This window comes from Stigmatopora argus, chromosome 17 (genome assembly GCF_051989625.1).
Source record: "Stigmatopora argus isolate UIUO_Sarg chromosome 17, RoL_Sarg_1.0, whole genome shotgun sequence".
Classification (NCBI taxonomy): Eukaryota; Metazoa; Chordata; class Actinopteri; order Syngnathiformes; family Syngnathidae; genus Stigmatopora; species Stigmatopora argus.
The window spans coordinates 2,747,319-2,767,363 of NC_135403.1; the positions used below are offsets into that span (position 1 = coordinate 2,747,319).

The following is a 20,045-nucleotide window of genomic DNA, read 5'->3' on the forward strand; positions in this document are numbered from 1 at the left end:
ATAGATATTGCTTGATTTTATTTTTTTGCATGATGCCTTAAACTGTGTTTAAAAAAACACAAAACACAAAAAAGAAATTGTTTATATGAAAAAAGTATGTATTTTCTCCTCCAGAGAACGTTGAACGAATCGTTTTAAAATATGTCAAAGTGGCTCGATGGCGCCCACTGCTGTTTATTTGAATTCTTGCAACTGCAGGGCACCACACCATGAGAACGCGTCCCACGTGTGAGAAACGGAACTGTTGTTATTCTTACCCTGATTTCTGTAGGAAAAGAATACAAGGTTGCACATTAAGAACTGCAGAAACATATTTTCACACTATAAACTCATCTGGAGGTAGAAGGACCGTGTATTGCTTTTTATTGTGCAGTGATAGTTTGCGATTTACATCTCCCTTTATTCTTCTAATTGACTTTTAGCAATGTATCTAAAACTTGTGCAAACGAAAATACTTCAAATTACTCTTTCTGGGCTGGCATTAAAGACACACCTGGAATCAACGAAGTCCTTCTGCAGCTCAACGAAAGGTAAAAAAACAAACAAACAAACAAACACACAAACTTTAAGACATGATACATAAAACAAAATGAAGAAAAAAAATGTGCAAAAGAAAAATAATGTGGCGGGTTTAAAACCAAAGTGAGATTCCAATGAAATTACATTACAACTGCTCAAAAGAAACAGGAAATGACGGGCGCGCGCAAGAGAAAAAATAAGCAAAAATAAATAAATAGATAAAACTAAACCAAAAAATAAATAACCGTCAAATCCCAATCAAGCGCTTCGGGCAGTGGATTTAAACTCCCTCTCATTCGAATTTCAATTTAATTGAATGTAAAGATGCCATATCGACAAATAAACGTCACTCTTTAATTAAATTATTAATTTATTACGGTTATTAGTACCTAATTTATGGTGGGGGGGAGGGGGGAGGGAGAGAGGGGGAGGGGGAGAGAGAGAGTGTGAGAGAGAGTGTGTGTGAGAGTGTGAGAGAGTGTGAGAGAGTGTGAGAGAGTGTGTGAGAGTGTGTGAGAGAGTGTGAGAGAGTGTGTGAGAGTGTGTGAGAGTGTGAGAGTGTGTGAGAGTGTGTGAGAGTGTGTGAGAGAGTGTGAGAGAGAGTGTGAGAGAGAGAGTGTGAGAGAGAGAGAGAGTGAGAGAGAGTGTGAGAGTGTGAGAGAGAGTGTGAGAGAGAGTGTGAGAGAGAGTGTGAGAGAGAGTGTGAGAGAGAGTTTGAGAGAGAGTGTGAGAGAGTGTGAGAGAGAGTGTGAGAGAGAGTGTGAGAGAGAGTGTGAGAGAGAGTGTGAGAGAGAGTGTGAGAGAGAGTGAGCGAGAGAGTGAGCGAGAGAGTGAGCGAGAGAGAGAGTGAGCGAGAGAGAGAGTGAGCGAGAGAGAGAGTGAGCGAGAGAGAGAGTGAGCGAGAGAGAGAGTGAGCGAGAGCGAGAGTGTGAGCGAGAGTGTGAGCGAGAGTGTGAGCGAGAGTGTGAGCGAGAGTGTGAGCGAGAGTGTGAGCGAGAGTGTGAGCGAGAGTGTGAGCGAGAGTGTGAGCGAGAGTGTGAGCGAGAGTGTGAGCGAGAGTGTGAGCGAGAGTGTGAGCGAGAGTGTGAGCGAGAGTGTGAGCGAGAGTGTGAGCGAGAGTGTGAGCGAGAGTGTGAGCGAGAGTGTGAGCGAGAGTGTGAGCGAGAGTGTGAGCGAGAGTGTGAGCGAGAGTGTGAGCGAGAGTGTGAGCGAGAGTGTGAGCGAGAGTGTGAGCGAGAGTGTGAGCGAGAGTGTGAGCGAGAGTGTGAGCGAGAGTGTGAGCGAGAGTGTGAGCGAGAGTGTGAGCGAGAGTGTGAGCGAGAGTGTGAGCGAGAGTGTGAGCGAGAGTGTGAGCGAGAGTGTGAGCGAGAGTGTGAGCGAGAGTGTGAGCGAGAGTGTGAGCGAGAGTGTGAGCGAGAGTGTGAGCGAGAGTGTGAGCGAGAGTGTGAGCGAGAGTGTGAGCGAGAGTGTGAGCGAGAGTGTGAGCGAGTGAGAGAGAGATGGCGCGGGCGAGGGAGCGGGCGAGAGAGACTGATATTTATGTGCTCGGGCTGAACCTGCTCTCCTCTGAGAAAAGTACAGGGAATATTTGTCAATTATGGTGTTATTGAGCAAATGCTAGCCGCCATCAGGGAGTCTCTTCCTGATTGTATGGGTAGCGATATTCACACCAGTGGTCCTCTGGAGGTCATCCTGTCATGCACAGACAGTGTTCAGCCTGATCCACCTTGGACAAAGGAAAATGTATTTGTCCTGGGGTTGAAGAGCTTCTACGGTCCTGTGCAGCTCTCAGAGAATAACCACCGGTCTCTCCCTCTTTGAGACCCAACTTATCCATGATCTGGGGATCCCATGACGGCCACAAGCATATGGTGGTACAACGGCAGCTGACACATCTCTTCTTGCTGCAGTTCCTTGGGTTTTCTATTTGGAGCAGATATTTGGATTCTCAATCCCAAACAAGCCACAGAAGCATAATAATTTACAACTTCATCTTCTTATTGTAATTCTGTAATTGTGCACACGTGATGCTTTTGAGTGATCTTTGTGTGGATTTTAAATTACTGTTGGTCTTCTCCACCACCAGGACAAACTGTGGTTTCGGAGCGCAGGGGGGCAGTGGTCACTATTGCTCTAAACCGCCCCGAGGCTCGTAATGCAGTGGACCAAGAGACAGCATTGCATCTGCTGCAGGAGATGGAGGCCTTTGAGCATGAGCCGTCCTTAAACGTGGCTGTCCTTCATGGCATAGGTATGATTTATGATGATGTTTTTAGTCTTCAGTGACTTCCTAGAGAGATTAGTGTGTAGTTAGTCTGTGTGTGTGTATGTATACAGACGCTCCCCTACTTACGAACGAGTTACGTTCCGAGCGATTTTTCGTAAGGTGAATTTGTTCGTAAGTTGCTTCTGTGCTATATTTTGTATTATAATTTATGTTTAAGGCCTATATAAGTATATTGAAGGTTTATATAAGTATGTTTAAGGCTTGTATAAGTAACACACGACATGTACGTAATAACATAAATAAAATGAAGTTTAACTTACTTTTGGAAAATGTACTCGATGCTTAAGGAGATGATGGAGGAGGAGGAGGAGGAGGAGGAGGAGGAGGAAGAGGAGGATTTTATATCATGAGAGGGTCTTCGTCGTCGCTGGAATGGGCTTCAAAAGTTACTTCCTCCTCCGTAACTTCAATGTAGGAAGAAGTTGAGGGTCGAGGAGAAGAAGATGAGGGTTGATGAGTATCTTTCTTGGAGGATTTACTAGAAACTGGCCGAAAGAAGCGATCTAACGACGATTGCACAGTTTTCTTCTTTTTTTCTTCATAAATGATGAGGTAGCACTGTATGGCATCATTCAATTGATTTGCAACCTTTGTGCAACGTTAAATATTTGGGTCTTGCTGCTCGAAGAGTGCGATGAGTTTCGTCTCGAATTTCTTCATGGGGACAGGCTCCTCCTCCTCGACACGTTGCTGAGCCTCCTCCCTCACAGCACCAAGCGTCGGTATTAGCGGCGGAAAGAAGCACTACTCGGAAAAAGGCGCGCAATACAAAATCTAACTTACAGCATCTCTTTTCGAACATTTTTCGACATATGCCATATGCGCAGACATGTTCGTATGTACCGTTGTTCGTAACTCGAATGTTCGTAAGTAGGGGAGCGTCTGTATATATGTGTATGTATATATGTATATATATGTGTATGTATATATATGTATGTATATATATCTATATATATATTCAATTCAATTCAATTTATTTGGCAAGAAAAAGCACCAGGCTAAGGGCCATGTAACAAGATACAAGAAATGTGCACAAAACGCGGTGTAGTCACTGGTTCACGGCCAAAAAGTCATCCAGAGCCCGCTTGAACTGGGCGACCGTCGGCTTCTCGACCACACCCTGCGGAAGCCGGTTCCAAGGACCGGCGATGCGCACTGAAAAAGCAGCCTTCCGCCGATTCAACCGGAACCCGCGAGGGTACAGCTTCCACGGATGACCCCTCAGACCACGATCAGGTGCGGGCGTGAAGAAGAGGTCGCGGGGCACGCTGTAGATACCGTGGAGGATGTTGTAGGCCAGTATCAGGTCCCCTCGCAGACGCCTAGCCTCAAGGGTCGGCAGGTTGAGTCGCTGGCATCTTTCCTCGTAAGACATTAAGCTGAGGCCGCGGACCATCCTCGTTGCAAGCCTCTGGACCCGCTCCAGATGCTGGATGTCCTTGGCGAGGTACGGTGATGCGGCTTGGATCCCATACTCGAGAATGGGCCTCACCAGGGAAACATACAACGGAAGGAAGATGTCTGCTGTGATGACGGCAAAGGACCGGAACATTAGGAACAGTACTCCGCGAGCTTTGTTGGCTGCTTGGATGCATTGGGCCGTTGGTTTGAACGTGTCGTCGACAATGATGCCCAGATCTTTGCACCGTTGAGTTCGCTCCAGTTCCAGGCGTCCCGGTTCAAAGTCAAGAGGTGAATCAGGAGGAGCCCCAATAGCCAGATGACTGCATTTCGTGATATTGAGCCGCAGGTCCCACAGGTTCGACCAACTCCACACATGATGAAGGCACCTACGCAGGTCCTCGTAGTCGCTCCGGGGAGCAATGAGCTTCACATCATCGGCGAAGAGGAGAACCCGCTGGGAGATGTGCTCTGGCAGGTCGTTTACAAACACCACGAACAGCAGTGGTCCAAGAACGGAGCCTTGGGGGACACCGCTGGGGGCGTTGTGAGTCTCTGAAAGTATGCCGTTGACTTGTACTTGAAAGGTGCGGCCAGCCAAAAACGCATCAATCCACCTCACGACCGCTGGGTGAATCGCATACGCTTCCAACTTGCGGAGTAGCAAGCGATGGTTGACCGAGTCAAACGCCTTGGCGAAGTCCAGGAAGACCAGGTCGGCAATTTGTCGATCGTCCATTAATTGAGTGACCCATTCCTCCATCATCAGCAAGTTGGTGAGGCAGGATCTCTTGGACACGAATCCATGCTGACTATCGGAGATCGCCGCTGTGTTCTGGAGATGGGCCATCATGGACGTTTTGATAATTGATTCTAACATTTTGCAGATTACTGAAGTGAGGGAGACCGGTCGGTAATTCAACGGGTCCTCTCGGTCTCCTTTCTTGTAGATAGGGCAGATGACGGCCCGTCTCCAGTCTTCGGGGACTTCACCTGATTGCAAGGACAGTGTGAAGAGATATGCGAGGGGAAGTGCTATGGTCGGAGCGAGTGCCTGGAGGACCCTCGGGTGAATACCATCCGGACCATGGCTTTTAGTGGCGTCCAGACACATCAAGGCTCGGTAGACTTCAGGAGGTGTAATGGCAACTGCAGGCTTATATATATTTATATATCTATATAAAAAAAAAAATATATATATATATATATATATATATATATATATATATATATATATATATATATATATATATATATATATATATATATGTATATGTATGTATATTCAGGTTATGAAAACCCTCGGTGAAAACCCTTCATTTCAGTTGACGAAAAAAGTGCAAATTACAAAATATCAAATGAAATCCAGCATACGCTGAAACATAAATATACCTCCTGTATCCGTTATTTTATTTTGAAATTGTCGTAGTAGAGCTGCTTTCCCATTGGCTGTGTTCCAACACTCCGCTGGCCTCCCATTTGCTAGAAGGAGAAGAAGCATCCCCATGATGCCAGAACCCGAAGTTAGTGCACCATAGGTGTACGTTAGGGCTGGGCCACCGTACACGATAGGGGACTACGGCGCCTAGCCGACCCAAAAACGGAGCACTCTAGGCAGACACGAGGGCCGTCCCGTTCAGGTGGAGTAACTTTTAAAGGGTTTAGGGGATAGTATTAGAGTTCATGGAACAAATTTTGCGAATTCAATGTAAAATATGCTTCGACTTTAGAAAAATCCAAGTTAAGAAACCATTACAAGAACAAATTAATATCATTAGAAGAGGCACCACTGTATATCATTTACCTACTATGCAACATCCGGAGCAAAGTGGGGTTTGGTATCTGGCTCAAGGGTACTTAGGCAAGGCCACTTGGTCACATTGTCCAAATTGTAGTTCACACATTCTCCCATTTTTTTAAATTCTCCTGATCATATAATATAATATTCTAATAATTGTGTGGTCTTTCTTGCAGGAGGTCATTTCTGTGCTGGTTATGATTTGAAAGAACTGGCGAATACAACAGCCCCTCTGAGATTGGAAAAAGATGTCACCAAGGGTCCCGCGCCAATGGTGAGTGACTGCCTTTACTATGTCAACAACAAAGATTTACATTGAACAGTCGATCTGTTCCTATCCTCTGGTTGTTTAACAAACGTGCATTTTCCCGGTTTAGGGTCATACACACAGGCACGCATGCACGCACGCACGCATTTCGCACACACATCCATTTTTTTTCATGAATTTCATTCATAGACATCAAAATAAATGTTTAGCATTTTATCTGTTTATCTTTTCTCGATTTTTAAATAAATGACGGTATCGGCATTCGCTTGCGTCGTGATGTCACGAGCATCAAGTCGTGTTTTTATGCGCATATAAGATGTACCCTCGGTTCAGTCGTCATTTTTTTTCCGACAAAAGTGGCTTGTATATATGTATACCGTATTTTCACGACTATAAGACACACTTAAAAGTCTTAAATTTTCTCCAAAATAGACAGGGCGCCTTATAATCCAGTGCGCTTTGTAAATGGACCAATATTAAAATTGTTATCACGATAAAATAAAATAAATCAGTCGATAGGGTACACCATCCTCTATAGGTCTCGCAACTACGGTAAGCAGCCTGCGACTTCATTTTCCCCCGTGCGCGGTTCATGCTGGGATATGTAGTTCTTTTGTCAATACACCCAGTATGACGGCGAGCACACTAATTTGGTACTCGCGTTCATTCCGGGTGGATTGACAAATGAACTCCAGCCTCTAGATTGGCGTGAACCGAGCATTCAAAGCTAGACTGCGAACTATATATATATGTATACTATATATGGATCAATCTTGAGCCGCAACAGCTTTCGCAACTACGGCAAGCAGCCCCCAACTCTATTTTCCCCGTAGAAAAAGTAGTGCGCAGTGACTGCTGGGATATATAGTTCTTTTGTCAACCAATTGACAGTGGCCGTCATTTACGAGGGTGGATTTACAAAAGAACTCCTGCGCTAGATGTTGGCGTCAACAGAGCATTCAAAGCTAGACTGCTATATATATATATATATATATATATATATATGTATGTATATATATATATATATATGTATATATATATATATATGTATATATATATATATATATATATATGTATATATATATGTATATATATATATGTATATATGTATATATATATATGTATATATATATGTATATATGTATATATATATATGTATATATGTATATATATATATATATATATATATATATATATATATATATATATATATATATATATATATATATATGTATATGTATGTATATATATATATATATATATATATATATATATACGCACGCACGTATACACACACACAAGGTATACACACACACAAGGTATACACACACACACAAGGTATACACACACACACAAGGTATACACACACACACACAAGGTATACACACACACACACAAGGTATACACACACACACACAAGGTATACACACACACACACAAGGTATACACACACACACACAAGGTATACACACACACACACACACAAGGTATACACACACACACACAAGGTATACACACACACAAGGTATACACACACACAAGGTATACACACACACACACACAAGGTATACACACACACACACACAAGGTATACACACACACAAGGTATACACACACACACAAGGTATACACACACAAGGTATACAGCTTCATGTTCAGGATTAAGCAGTTATAAAACCACTCATTAGTTGTCATCTAAGCTTTTCTGTTGCTCATCCAGTACACAGGAGGCAATGCCTCTTTTTGAATTTTTCAAACCAACCCTTGCTTGCTGAAAATTCACGAGGCTCACTCGCAGCACTGGTTCTTGGCTGAGGCTCGCATTCAGGGTCTTCGTTGGCAGCTAAGCTATCATACCAGTTCTTGGCCTTGGTTTGGATGTTGTTGGTATCCAGAGGAATGTTTTTCACCCTAAATTTCGTGACCAGACTGAGAGGGCATTCTCCATTTTGACGAGGGTTTTATTCCTCGTGGTTACCACGTGCTTAGTTTCGCTTGTAAATGAAAGTGTGGCCGTCTTTTGAATGTTAGCCTCTTCTTTTTTTATGTACTGCACGGTAGATTCATTGATGCCGTTGTGCCGCGCTACATCGACATACTTTTTCTCCGCTCTCAGCATGTCGATCAACTCTATTTTTTCAGCAACCCTCATCATCTTCCATTTTTTCTATGCATCAAATGAAGCCTTGAGTTGTCCTGGACGCTTGGGAGCCATTTTTCGTTGCGGTAAAATGGCAATTTGTGGGTAACCTGTAAAGAATTATAACAATCCAGCAAACTTCTTTTGGTCACTGGAGTGAACCAAAACACACATTCATTCATTTTCCATATCATTTATCCTCACAAGGGTAATATGTATTTATTTAATCCCAATGTTTGTGAAAACGTATATCTGAGACAGTAAGCCATATTAAAGGCTCCATCTGCCACACTATAACACCACGGACAACGGCTGCCAGGAAAAACATTGCCTGGGGCAGCAAAGTGCGGAGTGGAAGATGATGAATAGTTTGATGGAAATGAAGTATTTTTTGGGCATGTAATATCGTTTCAAACATCATGGTGATTATTACATGATGGATATTGTGTTGCCAATCAGAGAAGGGAATTCCTGAATACCAGACAAATTAAAAAGACCAAGTATATATGTTAAGAAATAATGAGGATGATCTGGATTACTCCAAGTTTTTAATCAGATTTTGTATGTCACACAAAACATTACCAAAAAGGTATTTTTTCTCTTGAAATCAAACAGATTATTATTATTTTTTTTAAATTTGTTTGATGAACCTCACCCTCTCTACACCTTGCACCATTGATGGACACGGGGGGAGGGGCAGCTTTGTTCTTCCTAAAGTTCAGTGTCAGTTTGTGGACCGCACACCACTCTTCTAAGCGGAGGACCTCATCTTGATAGTCTGCCAATGTCCATTGATATACTGCCTGCTATTGTTGCATTATCGGCAAACTCGATGATGATGTTGTTTAAGAAGGTTGTTCGCCAGTCAGCGGTATAAAGAGAGCAGAGGAGTGGACTTAGTACACTACACCCGTGACCGGACGTTTGGTTGCCGGACTTTTGGTCGCCGGACGATTGGTTGCTGGACATTTGGTCGTCCAGACCCAAACGTGCGGCGACCAAACGTCCGGCGACCAGAAGTCCAGCGACCAAAAGTCCGGCGACCAAACAAGGTAAAACAACACGGTCTACGCATCAATCAAAGCCAACAATGGCCCTGAGCAGTTTCACTGAGCAGACGTATGAGTGTATGTACATGGGTTGCCCCCTTAGGAAGGGACGTCAGTGAGGGTCTTAACAAGTTCTCCAACAAAACACAATAAAAGTACGGGAAATTTGGAGCTTTTCTTTAGCCTAATAATTAATAGGGCATTAAGTATGAAAACATAATAATAATCAGTTTGTATTTAGGGAATTTGAGCAACAATTTTAAATGGTAATTATCAATAACCTTCCGGGCGACCAAACGTCCGGCGACCAAACGTCCGGCGACCAAAAGTCTGGCGACCAAAAGTCCGGCGACCAAACGTCCGAGTACCCACTACACCCCCCTCAATTTAATGAACTTATGTGGAAATATGTAAGATTGTAGCCGAGGGCTAATTTCTCTCTTTAGTCCCTTGAGTAGTTTCAAGATGAACGATGACACATACTAGACACACACACACACACACACACACACACACACACACACACACATGGATGCACGCACACACACACACAAGTAGCACAATTTGGTTCGTCTACAAGCTAGGCTTTAAGATGATTGGTGAAGCGGTTCAGAGACGGGATTTCACGTATGTTAATTGGTATTGAGTTCCAGGTATGTGCAGCACAGACAGAGAAGGTGCTTTGGTTGTATGCACTAGTCAGTACCGGTGAGCGAGAGGCAGGGAGTGGAGACGGCGAATGAGGTAACGACTCGGGGGCTCGTGCGTCGAAGACCGCCTCACGTGTGCTTCCTTGCCGCGGCGCTTGTGCCCGCCCCCGGGAGGACAGCGTAGCCCAACTGTTGTCCACCTCCCCGACAGGGGAATAGTCTCTCCGCTGTGCCTCCCCCCCAAAAAGGCGTTTTGCCAGTCGTTAGCGAGCTAACAGCCCTACCTGAGCTCTCCTGCCGGCCACCACGTGAAGGTCCACTGTAGATGGCCAGACAGAAACCCAACTAGAGGTCTGTGGAAAAAGTGTCCCGGTTATAACTCTCCTGGGAGAGCACCGAATTCCAAATCAGGCGAGGGCGTCACTGTCCGAGTCCGAGTCTAAGTCTAACAGATTCGTCAGCTCCGGACCGTCCTCATAGTCTGAAAAATCAGAGTCCAAATCAAGATAACAAGGTCGATTGCCAGAGGGCAGAGGAGGTTGAATTGTCTCTCGTGGTCGGGAGCACAGGTAGGAATGCTTGAGTGGGGTAAGAGGATCATAATCGGCCGGTGGATGACTGATAGGCTGTCATTGGTGTGAGCGTTGACGGCTTCCCGCTGGGTCCATTGCTTGGTCGGACCGTTCTGTCATGATGAGTGTGGCCTCGAGCGTCGAACATAGGACCCAAACGCGGGGAAGCAAATAGGGACAAGGGCATGGAGTGCTCTACCAAAAACTATGAGAACTAAGGCAGGAGGGATGTCAAGGAAAATAACAAGCACTTAGAATTTAAATGACAAAACTCCCACTGTGAGGACGACGCACTAACCACTCAGCCGCTGGGCCGCCCCATGAGAGGCGCAATAGGCGAAATGCATATAATAATCACAGATAGGACATACAAGGGGAACGACATCATAGGCGCCGTTCAAAGCGGCTGCTTGTTGCAGTAGCTCCTTAAACCCTCCCTCGTATTCTGTTTTTACAGCTTTTTTTACAGCTTTTTTTATCCTTTATTTTTTACGTTTTATTGTCTCTTAAGATTTTACTTGTTACTTTACTTTATATATTATATTCCATACTTTAATGTTTTAAAACTTTACTTTCAAGACTCCAGGGCTCAAGTTGTGCGAGAGGCAGCCTTTGATTCTGGACATTACATTTTTGACCCACTCAGTCATGCCTCCGCTGTTTTACACAAAGGATCAGCTGTTAGCGCTACACAACACCTGGATTCCCCTGGACCTGGACCTCCCCGCAGAGTTAAAGAGGAAGAGAAGACCCAGCATTCCATCTATTATTATGGGGAACGTAAGATCTCTCCCCAATAAGATGGAAGAGCTAATGGCGCTTACCAAACAACAACGACAATATCGGAGAATCTGCATTATGTGCTTCACGGAGACCTGGCTGAATGAACTAACACCAGACTCTCTCGTCTCCTTGGATGGCTTTCAGCTGGTGAGGGCGGACAGAGATGCTGAGGAGAGCGGTCGGAAGAAAGGTGGGGGACTAGCTGTTTTTATTAATAGTAGATGGTGCAGCCCTGGGCATATTACTGTGAAGGAGCAACTTTGCACTCGAGATATCGAGCTAGTAGCTGTTAGCATCAGGCCGTTTTACATCCCCGGGAGTTCTCGCATGTTATCGTAATAACTGCATATATACCTCCTTCGGCTGATGCTGCAGTCGCTCGCGAGCTGCTTCACGCTACTGTGTCCCGGCTGCAGACGTCACACCCCCAGTCTCTCCTTATTTCTGGTGATTTTAACCATGCTCCCCTGGCTTCTACTCTCCCCACCTTCACTCAGTATGTGAAGTGCCACACCAGGGAACAAAAAACTCTGGACCCACTGTATGCCAACACAAAGGAGGCATACAGCTCAGTCCCCCTGCCCCCACTGGGCCGCTCAGACCACAACCTGGTCCATCTGATCCCCACCTACATCGCTATGGTGAGGAAAATAAAACCTACCACGAGGATCATACAAAGATGGACTGAGGAGACCAGCATGGTACTGAGGGACTGTTTTGAGACCACTGACTGGGAGGTGCTGTGCAATCCACATGGGAAAGACATTGACAGCTTGACACACTGCATCACAGATTACATTAACTTCTGTGTTGAGAACATTGTACCCTCCAAGAAGGTCCGTTGTTTCTCCAACAGTAAGCCGTGGGTCACCAGGGATCTAAGGGTCCTCCTGAACAAGAAGAAGAGGGCTTTTAGGTCTGGGGAGAAAGAGTCTGAAAATGGTCCAGAAGGAGCTGAAGAGAGAGAGAGAGAGAGAGAGAGAGAGATAAGGAAGGGAAAGACCATCTACAGGAGGAAGCTAGAGAACCAACTCCAGAGAGGCAACACCAAAGAGGTCTGGAGGAGCTTGAGGACAATTTCGGGCCATGGAGGCAAGAGTCAGAGAGGCCCGGAGTCTGGAGACAGGGAATGGGCCAATGAACTGAATCAGTTCTTGAACAGATTCAGTCCTGCCCCCACTCCCCTGACCCCCCAGACCAGAAGCAACTCTCCCCCCTCGTTCTCCTCCTCCTCTTCCTCCCCCTCTTCCACTGGTCTCTGCATTACTGTCGATCAGGTGATAAGACAGCTAAAGTAGATCGAGGCAAGGAAGGCTACCGGTCCAGACGGCCTCAGCTCCAGAATACTGAGAGTGTGCGGATCAGCTTGGCAAAGTGATTCTGCATATTTTCAACCTCAGCCTCAGTCTGCAGAAGATCCCCACCTTGTGGAAAACGTGCTGTGTGGTCCCAGTTCGAAAGACTGCGAGCCCCAGTGTGCCAAACCACTTCAGGCCGGTAGCATTAGCCTCTCACCTGATCAAGACTTTGGAGAGAATCGTCCTCAATCACCTCAGCCCCCTGATGAATGCAGAGCTGGATCCTCTGCAGTTTGCCTATCGTTCAGGCATTGGTGTGGAAGATGCTACCACCTACCTGTTGCACAGGTCTCTTTCACACCTGGAGAACATGGGAAGCACGCTGAGAATGATGTTTTTTGACCTCTCCAGTGCGTTCAACACCATTCAGCCGGTCCTACTGAGAGGGAAACTGGAAGAGGCTGGAGTAAGGAACCACTTAGCCGCATGGATCATCGACTTCCTCACTGACAGACCACAATATGTGAGACTCCAGGACTGTACGTCTGATGTGGTAGCTTGCAGCACGGGGGCCCCACAAGTCACAGTGCTCTCCCCACTTCTCTTCTCCCTCTACACATCAGACTTCAAACATAATACAGACACCTGCCACCTCCAGAAGTTCTCTGACGACACCGCTATTGTTGGACGAGTGACGGACGGGAACGACCTAGAGTAGAGGGGAGTCATCACAGCCTTTGTTGACTGGTGTAGGCAAAACCCCCTTTACATCAACACCAGTAAGACAAAGGAAATGGTCATTGATTTTCGGAGGAATCCTCAACAGACCACTCAGGTGAACATCCAGGGTACAGACATTGAAATCGTGGAGAATTTTAAGTACCTGGGTGTTCACCTCAACAACAAACCAGATTGTTCCACAAACATAGATGCCCTGTATAAAAGGGGCCAGAGCTGCCTCTACCTATTGAGGAGTCTACGGTCCTTTGGAGTGTGCAGGACGCTGCTGTGGAGTTTTTACAATACTGTGGTGGCATCTACAGTGTTTTATGCAGTGGTCTGTTGGGGATGCGGGAGCACGGAGAGGGACAGCAACAGGCTGAATAAGCTGGTCAGGAGGGCCAGCTCTGTTCTGGGCTGTCCTTTGGACTCTGTGGAGGAAGTGGGAGAGCGGAGGATGCTGACCAGGATGATGTCCATCATGGACAGCACCTCCCACCCCCTGCATGAGTCTGTGGAGTCCCTCCGAAGCTCTTTTAGCAATAGACTGCGGCACCCTCATTGCAGGTAGGAGCGCTTCTGCAGATCCTTCCTCCCATCAGCTGTCAGGCTAGTTAACAAAAAAATGGCTGTGTTAAGACCTACCGTATGCATGCATGTACATCTGTGTATTTATATATATATATATATATATATATGTGTCTGTACATGTGTGTATATATATATATCAGCAACATGCTTATTTATTTATATATTTATTCATGTATTTATTTATTAACTTACTTATTACCTATCTATTTATGTCTAAAATGCCTTTCCTATTCCTGCATCCTCACCCTCTTGCTACTGTAACAACGAAATTTCCCGAATACGGGATGAATAAAGTTATCCAATCCAATCCACCCCAAAACCCCAACTAAACCAAGCAGTATTATATTCACTTCATATCTGGCAACCCCAGTCAATTGCTCCCCTTATTATTGATTATTGAATTTCCCTTAATAAGCGATAGTAAACCGTACAAATACAACGCGGCACATATTTGCTCTCATAGAAGTCTAAAATATTCCTCATAGTGGATGTAGTGCCCAATCAGTCGGTACACCTTTTGTATGCACTAAATTCAAGATTCTGGAGGTGTTGCTGTATGACGCTGACTGCTTGACTGTCTGGGTGCATTGCTTGCTGACGTGCTATATTTATATAATGAAAAAGCGGGCGCGTGAAAGGGAAATGCGCGTCCGGGTATCATGCTTAAAGAATGACAATATTAGCAGTCGACGATGACGTTTTCATCTGCTACCAATGACCGAGACGATCCAGAATAGAGCTGAAATTGGTAAAACGAGATCGGTTTTACAAAAAACGTGCAAAATTTGTTCTACAGCATACACAATTAGAAATGGTCAAAAAACTTACAAAATATGGGAAAAACTTATAAGTTGACAGGTATGTCATTTTGTCTTCTTGTGGCCATTTCTGATCTACATTATCCGATATTCGAGGGATTACTGTACTCGCCTGACAAAGCGTGGGATCGAAACATGTTGCGTAACAAAACTACCTAAAAAACACTTTAGTCTGTTATGAACGAATCAGTCAAAACAGGCTTTGTTCTTGTTTTTTTAAACCATGACGACAGTTGAACATTTTGATTAAGGCTGGCTTAACCATGAAACCAGTCAGCAGCATCCCCACACATATAGAGCGTCCGGTGATCCGTGTGAACCCTACCCCAGTTAATTTTTTTAAAAATAAGAATGTCCGAGAAGGCATCCTCTTCCAAAAAACCTGTCACTGCCTGCTCCGGCCGGGGTCGGGTCGTGGGGCAGGCCTCGCTCGCTGCTGGCATGCGCCACCGGTATCCAGCCGACGCCACCAGATCGCCGGCTGACCGGCCGGGAAATTAAACTTCCACTTCGCTCCTCCATGCCGCCCAACCGTCAGTTAGCCCTCCAGGGAGCTCTATTTTCGGATAAGTGCAACGGCGGCAGCCCACTACCCGGACTTAAATGGCATCCCGCAATCCTTGCCAGCCAAAGTGCTCTATTTTCGGACAAGACCGATGGCGTCTGCTGTAACGTCATCCGGAGCGTGCACTTGCGAACATTTCTGGGACACTCCACTGTCAGCTCCACTACCATGAGGCTCCCGGCTGAGTGAGCTCTATTTTCGCTTTAAGAACACGGCGTCCGCTGTAATGTTGCCCGGGGCTCACATTTCACCAATGTTCTCTGCCATCCAATTCGCCGAGCAAGTTCAGTTTTCAAATAAACACCACAGCGTGAGGTTGCACGAGGTTCGCATTTCCGATAAAAATCCATCTTCACAAGAGAGTTTTAGTGACATCTTGAAACATTTTATTGACTAATATAGTGTTTGTTTTAATATAATTATAATTTCGTATGCAAGTCAAACCTTGAACTCTAGTTCACACTTGGTGTAGTGGTTCGTTCGCCTGATTTCGGTGCGGGCAACCTGGAATCGATTCCCACTCAGTGGTGGTCTGATTGTGAGTGCAAATGACTGCCTTTGTCAGTGTGTGCCCAACGACTGACTGGCGACCAGTTTTGGCTGTAGTCCGCCTTTCGCCTGAGGTCCAGTGGTATTGATGCCAGCGACCCTGGCAAGAATAAGGGGTGTTGAAGATGAATATATGAATGGATGGATGAATGACTTTACTACCTGTTAATACAACAGAACTAACCTAAAACACAAAACTAACAAGTTGATCCTTTATTTGCGTACTGAGTTAAAATCTCTCTAGAATTTGCGGCATGATGGGTGATGTTAGACCTGATTCCAATCATTCTTCCAATATCAGGGCATTTTATTGCTATACGTTTTGAGCTCGTATGTGATATTTTTCTACAGGGCCCCTCCCGTTTGCAGTTGTCCAAGCCCCTGATAGCAGCAATCAGTGGATTTGCCGTGGCTGGTGGACTGGAACTGGCCCTTCTGGCTGACCTACGAGTGGTTGAGGAGAGTGCCATCATGGGTGTTTTCTGCCGTAGATTTGGTATGTTTGATATACTGTATGTACTACCCTCAAACTTTATTCAGATGGTTAATAACGGTGGCTATTTTATCTGCAGGCAATATCCGTAGCGCTATTTAGGTTCGAAGAGACTGTGCGCTCAGGCAGATTCTGGTTAGGCATGGTGGTACCCAAATCTCTATTTGCCAATGTCGCGTCTTTTGTAGCCCGTTATCATGAAAGAGCTAACCTTTACCGCCATCGTTTTGGCAGAAACATACCATTCTAGAACGTTCTCTTCACAGGTCAACCTGACTCTGGTGAGTGTGCACCGGCCAACGCATACTCCCAGGCACTAGAGGCACTGGCTGGGGACACCCAGAAGTGGTAGCCAGGCAATTGCAGAGCATAAGGAGAGAGACAATAATTTGCGCTCACACTAATACCTCAGGACAAAATATAGTGCTCAATCAGCCTACCCTGCATTATTTTTAGGATGTGGTAGGAAACCGTAGAAAACCCATGCTAGCCCGGGGAGATAAATTCCAAGATGGCGACGCCAATTCATGCAGCCTATAGATCTCCCTATTTTTTTTACTCTTTTCATGTTTTTTGTATGTCTTTTTTGCAAGTTGTTTGTCAATTTCAACATCAAATACAGCCACATGGATTTTTTAAACATCGGTCTCCGGCACATAACTACGGTTTATAGCGACTTCATTTGCGCACACAATATACCAAAAGAGATAGCAAGATTGGCAGGACTACCATGGATCATTATCAGGTCCGACACAGTAGTGTCGGGATAGGAAGCGTAAACGAGGTTGTAGAGCACACCGGTTGACTAAACTCGGAAAGTCAACTGAGCCTCAACCGTTAGCTGTTTTAGCTGAGCCTACACCATTAACTGAGTTAGCCGAATTTACAGCATTAGCTAGGTTAGCCTTGTCTACTCGTCCGTTAGCTGAGCCTACACGCCCTTTTGCCAGAATTACAACTCTCTCATGATAAGCCTCGGGTGCGCAGCAAAGTGGGACCCAAAAATGCAGGGAAGTGGACGAGACACGGAGTGCTGGTGCACAATACTAAAGGCTTTAATAAGAACTAACAGAAAAGGCCACACAAACTTAGGATTTAGTAAAAATCAACAATGAAACAAACCTAACATGGATAGCACATACGCACACTGACAGGGAGACAACATGACCAAATCAAAGGTGCTCGGATGATTCGCTGAAAGACGTTTCGCCGACGGACGTTTGACAGAGGGACAGGTCGCCGAATGGACGTTCCACCGAACGGTCAATCGGCCGAACGGCCGCTTTGCCGAACGGAAGTTTCGCCGGCGCACTCGCCCCGCCCCCGGATCGTGTGTGTACAAGTTTTTCAACCTCGGCCCGCGGGCCATTTACGGCCGTTACAGATAACATTCATTTAGGAATAACAAGGGCATGTACTGCCTGCCCCCCGCAATAATAAGGGCATGTACTGCCCCCCGCTGGGCATATTTCTAAATACAAGTACACAGCATATAATGACAGCAATCATGTTAAATCCATCCATAAAACAGCATTTAATGATCAAACACAAATACTGGAGCTCTTTGGACATTAGAACCGAGCCCATGGAAGTGAATTCCTCGGTAAAATGTCGCGATGATGTCGCGATAAGGCAAAAAAACATCTATACGACCATTCGCCAAACGGGTCAAAATGCTCTCAAATTCGGTCAAATCCAGCCGAAAAGAGCGTTTAATGATTAAATACAAATACTAGTATTTGTATATACACAATTCTAGTATTGTATTTTATACTAGTATTTTATTTAAAAGAAGACAAAGGAAATTCACATATTCTTCGTCGTTTTCCTTTTTTTTTTTGCTTGGTATTCCCATAGGTATCGTGTATACAGACTAGATATCCGATGCGCGTTGTGAGGCAACGGAGCTAGACGTCGCCGCTTGTCGGCCATTTTAAGAACAGGGCCATTCGCCAAACGGCTCAAAATGCTCTCAAATTTGGTCAAATCCAGCCAAAAACAGCGTTTAATGATTAAATACAAATACTAGTATTTGTATATACAATACTAGTATTTGTATATACAATACTAGTATTTGTATATACAATACTAGTATTTGTATATACAATACTAGTATTTGTATATACAATACTAGTATTTGTATTTAATCATTAAACGCATTTTGAGCCGTTTGGCGAATGGTCGTATATAGACGTTTTTTTGCCTTATCGCGACATTTTACCGAGGAATTCACTTCCTTGGGCTCGTTTCTAATGTCCAAAGAGCTCCAGTATTTGTATTTGATCATTAAATGCTGTTTTATGGATGGATTTAACATGATTGCTGTCATTATATGCCGTGTACTTGTATTTAGAAATATGCCCAGCGGGGGGTAGTACATGCCCTTATTATTGCGGGGGGCAGGCAGTACATGCCCTTGTTATTCCTAAATGAATGTTATCTGTAACGGCCGTAAATGGCCCGTGGGCCGAGGTTGAAAAACTTGTACACAGACGATCCGGGGGCGGGGCGAGAGCGCCGGCGAAACTTCCGCTCGGCTGAGCGGCCGAGCGGCCGGTCGGCCGATTGACCGTTCGGTGGAACGTCCATTCGGCGACCTGTCCCTCTGTCAAACGTCCGTCGGCGAAACGTCTTTCAGCGAATCATCCGGCCACGAAATCAAAGCAATAATCCCACAATCACTGTTAACGAAATTTAACTTTACACAACTACCACGCAGGCAGGGTCAACATGCAAACTCCACACAGATGGACATGACCTGGATTTGAATCCAAGACCCCAGAGCTGTGAGGCCGACGCGCTAACCACTCGCTCCACCGGGCTGCCCTACCTGTTATCTTCTCACAAAAAAATCCAATTTTCTCGATCTCCTTTTGGAAAAAAAATCTGTCATCTAAAGCCAACTTTTGAGGGGCGTCGGACTTTCCCCATAAGCCGATTTTATTCGGGTGGAAACAGGCTGCTGGGAGTAGTATCATCTTCTCCTTACCCCTGCAGCTTATACAAATTTATTCATTTTCCATTCAAAGGTGAGTGTTCTGACACTAATCGCAGCATTAGAAGGTACATTACTTAAAATACCTGTGTCTAGAATTGAATGCAATGACTGCACCGAAATACCCCTAGTAGGTATAGAAGAGAGCTCTTTTTTTGCGTGTGCTGCTATGAACAGCTAGGCCGGCTTCTTCTATTCACAAATTCTTTTATTCTCTTAAGTGGACAGAAGAAGGTACAAACTTGATTCCAAGACAATAGCACAAAGTGAAAACAGAACATAGAACAATAACACAAATTAAAACACATGGACAGAACATTTGGACAAATAGAGACCAGTCTGGGCCCCCTCTCCTTCCACCCTTAAGTGGCTTCCGGGTCTTAGAGAGGGCCCTGCTCTCAAGGCACGTCCACTTTTAAGACTATATGCAAATCAACAAATGGGTATAACTCAGGTCATGTCCTGTTAAAAAGGAGTAGAGTTGCAAACAAAAAGGTGTGAACTCCCCTTGCTCATCACAATGGCCAGGAACAGAGCAACCATTCCATC

The 20,045-nt window shown here is 45.1% G+C and overlaps 1 protein-coding gene across 1 annotated transcript in view; it reads left to right on the plus strand.

The window, feature by feature from the left end:
* Positions 1-209: 209 nt before the first annotated feature.
* LOC144091764 (enoyl-CoA hydratase EchA19) overlaps positions 210-20,045 on the plus strand; it is a 56,535-nt gene continuing 36,699 nt past the window's right edge. The window contains exons 1-5 of the mRNA XM_077624380.1: positions 210-339; positions 423-530; positions 2,606-2,770; positions 6,182-6,279; positions 16,360-16,504. Coding sequence (XP_077480506.1) covers positions 210-339; positions 423-530; positions 2,606-2,770; positions 6,182-6,279; positions 16,360-16,504 — 646 coding nt within the window. The remainder of the gene's footprint in view (positions 340-422; positions 531-2,605; positions 2,771-6,181; positions 6,280-16,359; positions 16,505-20,045) is intronic.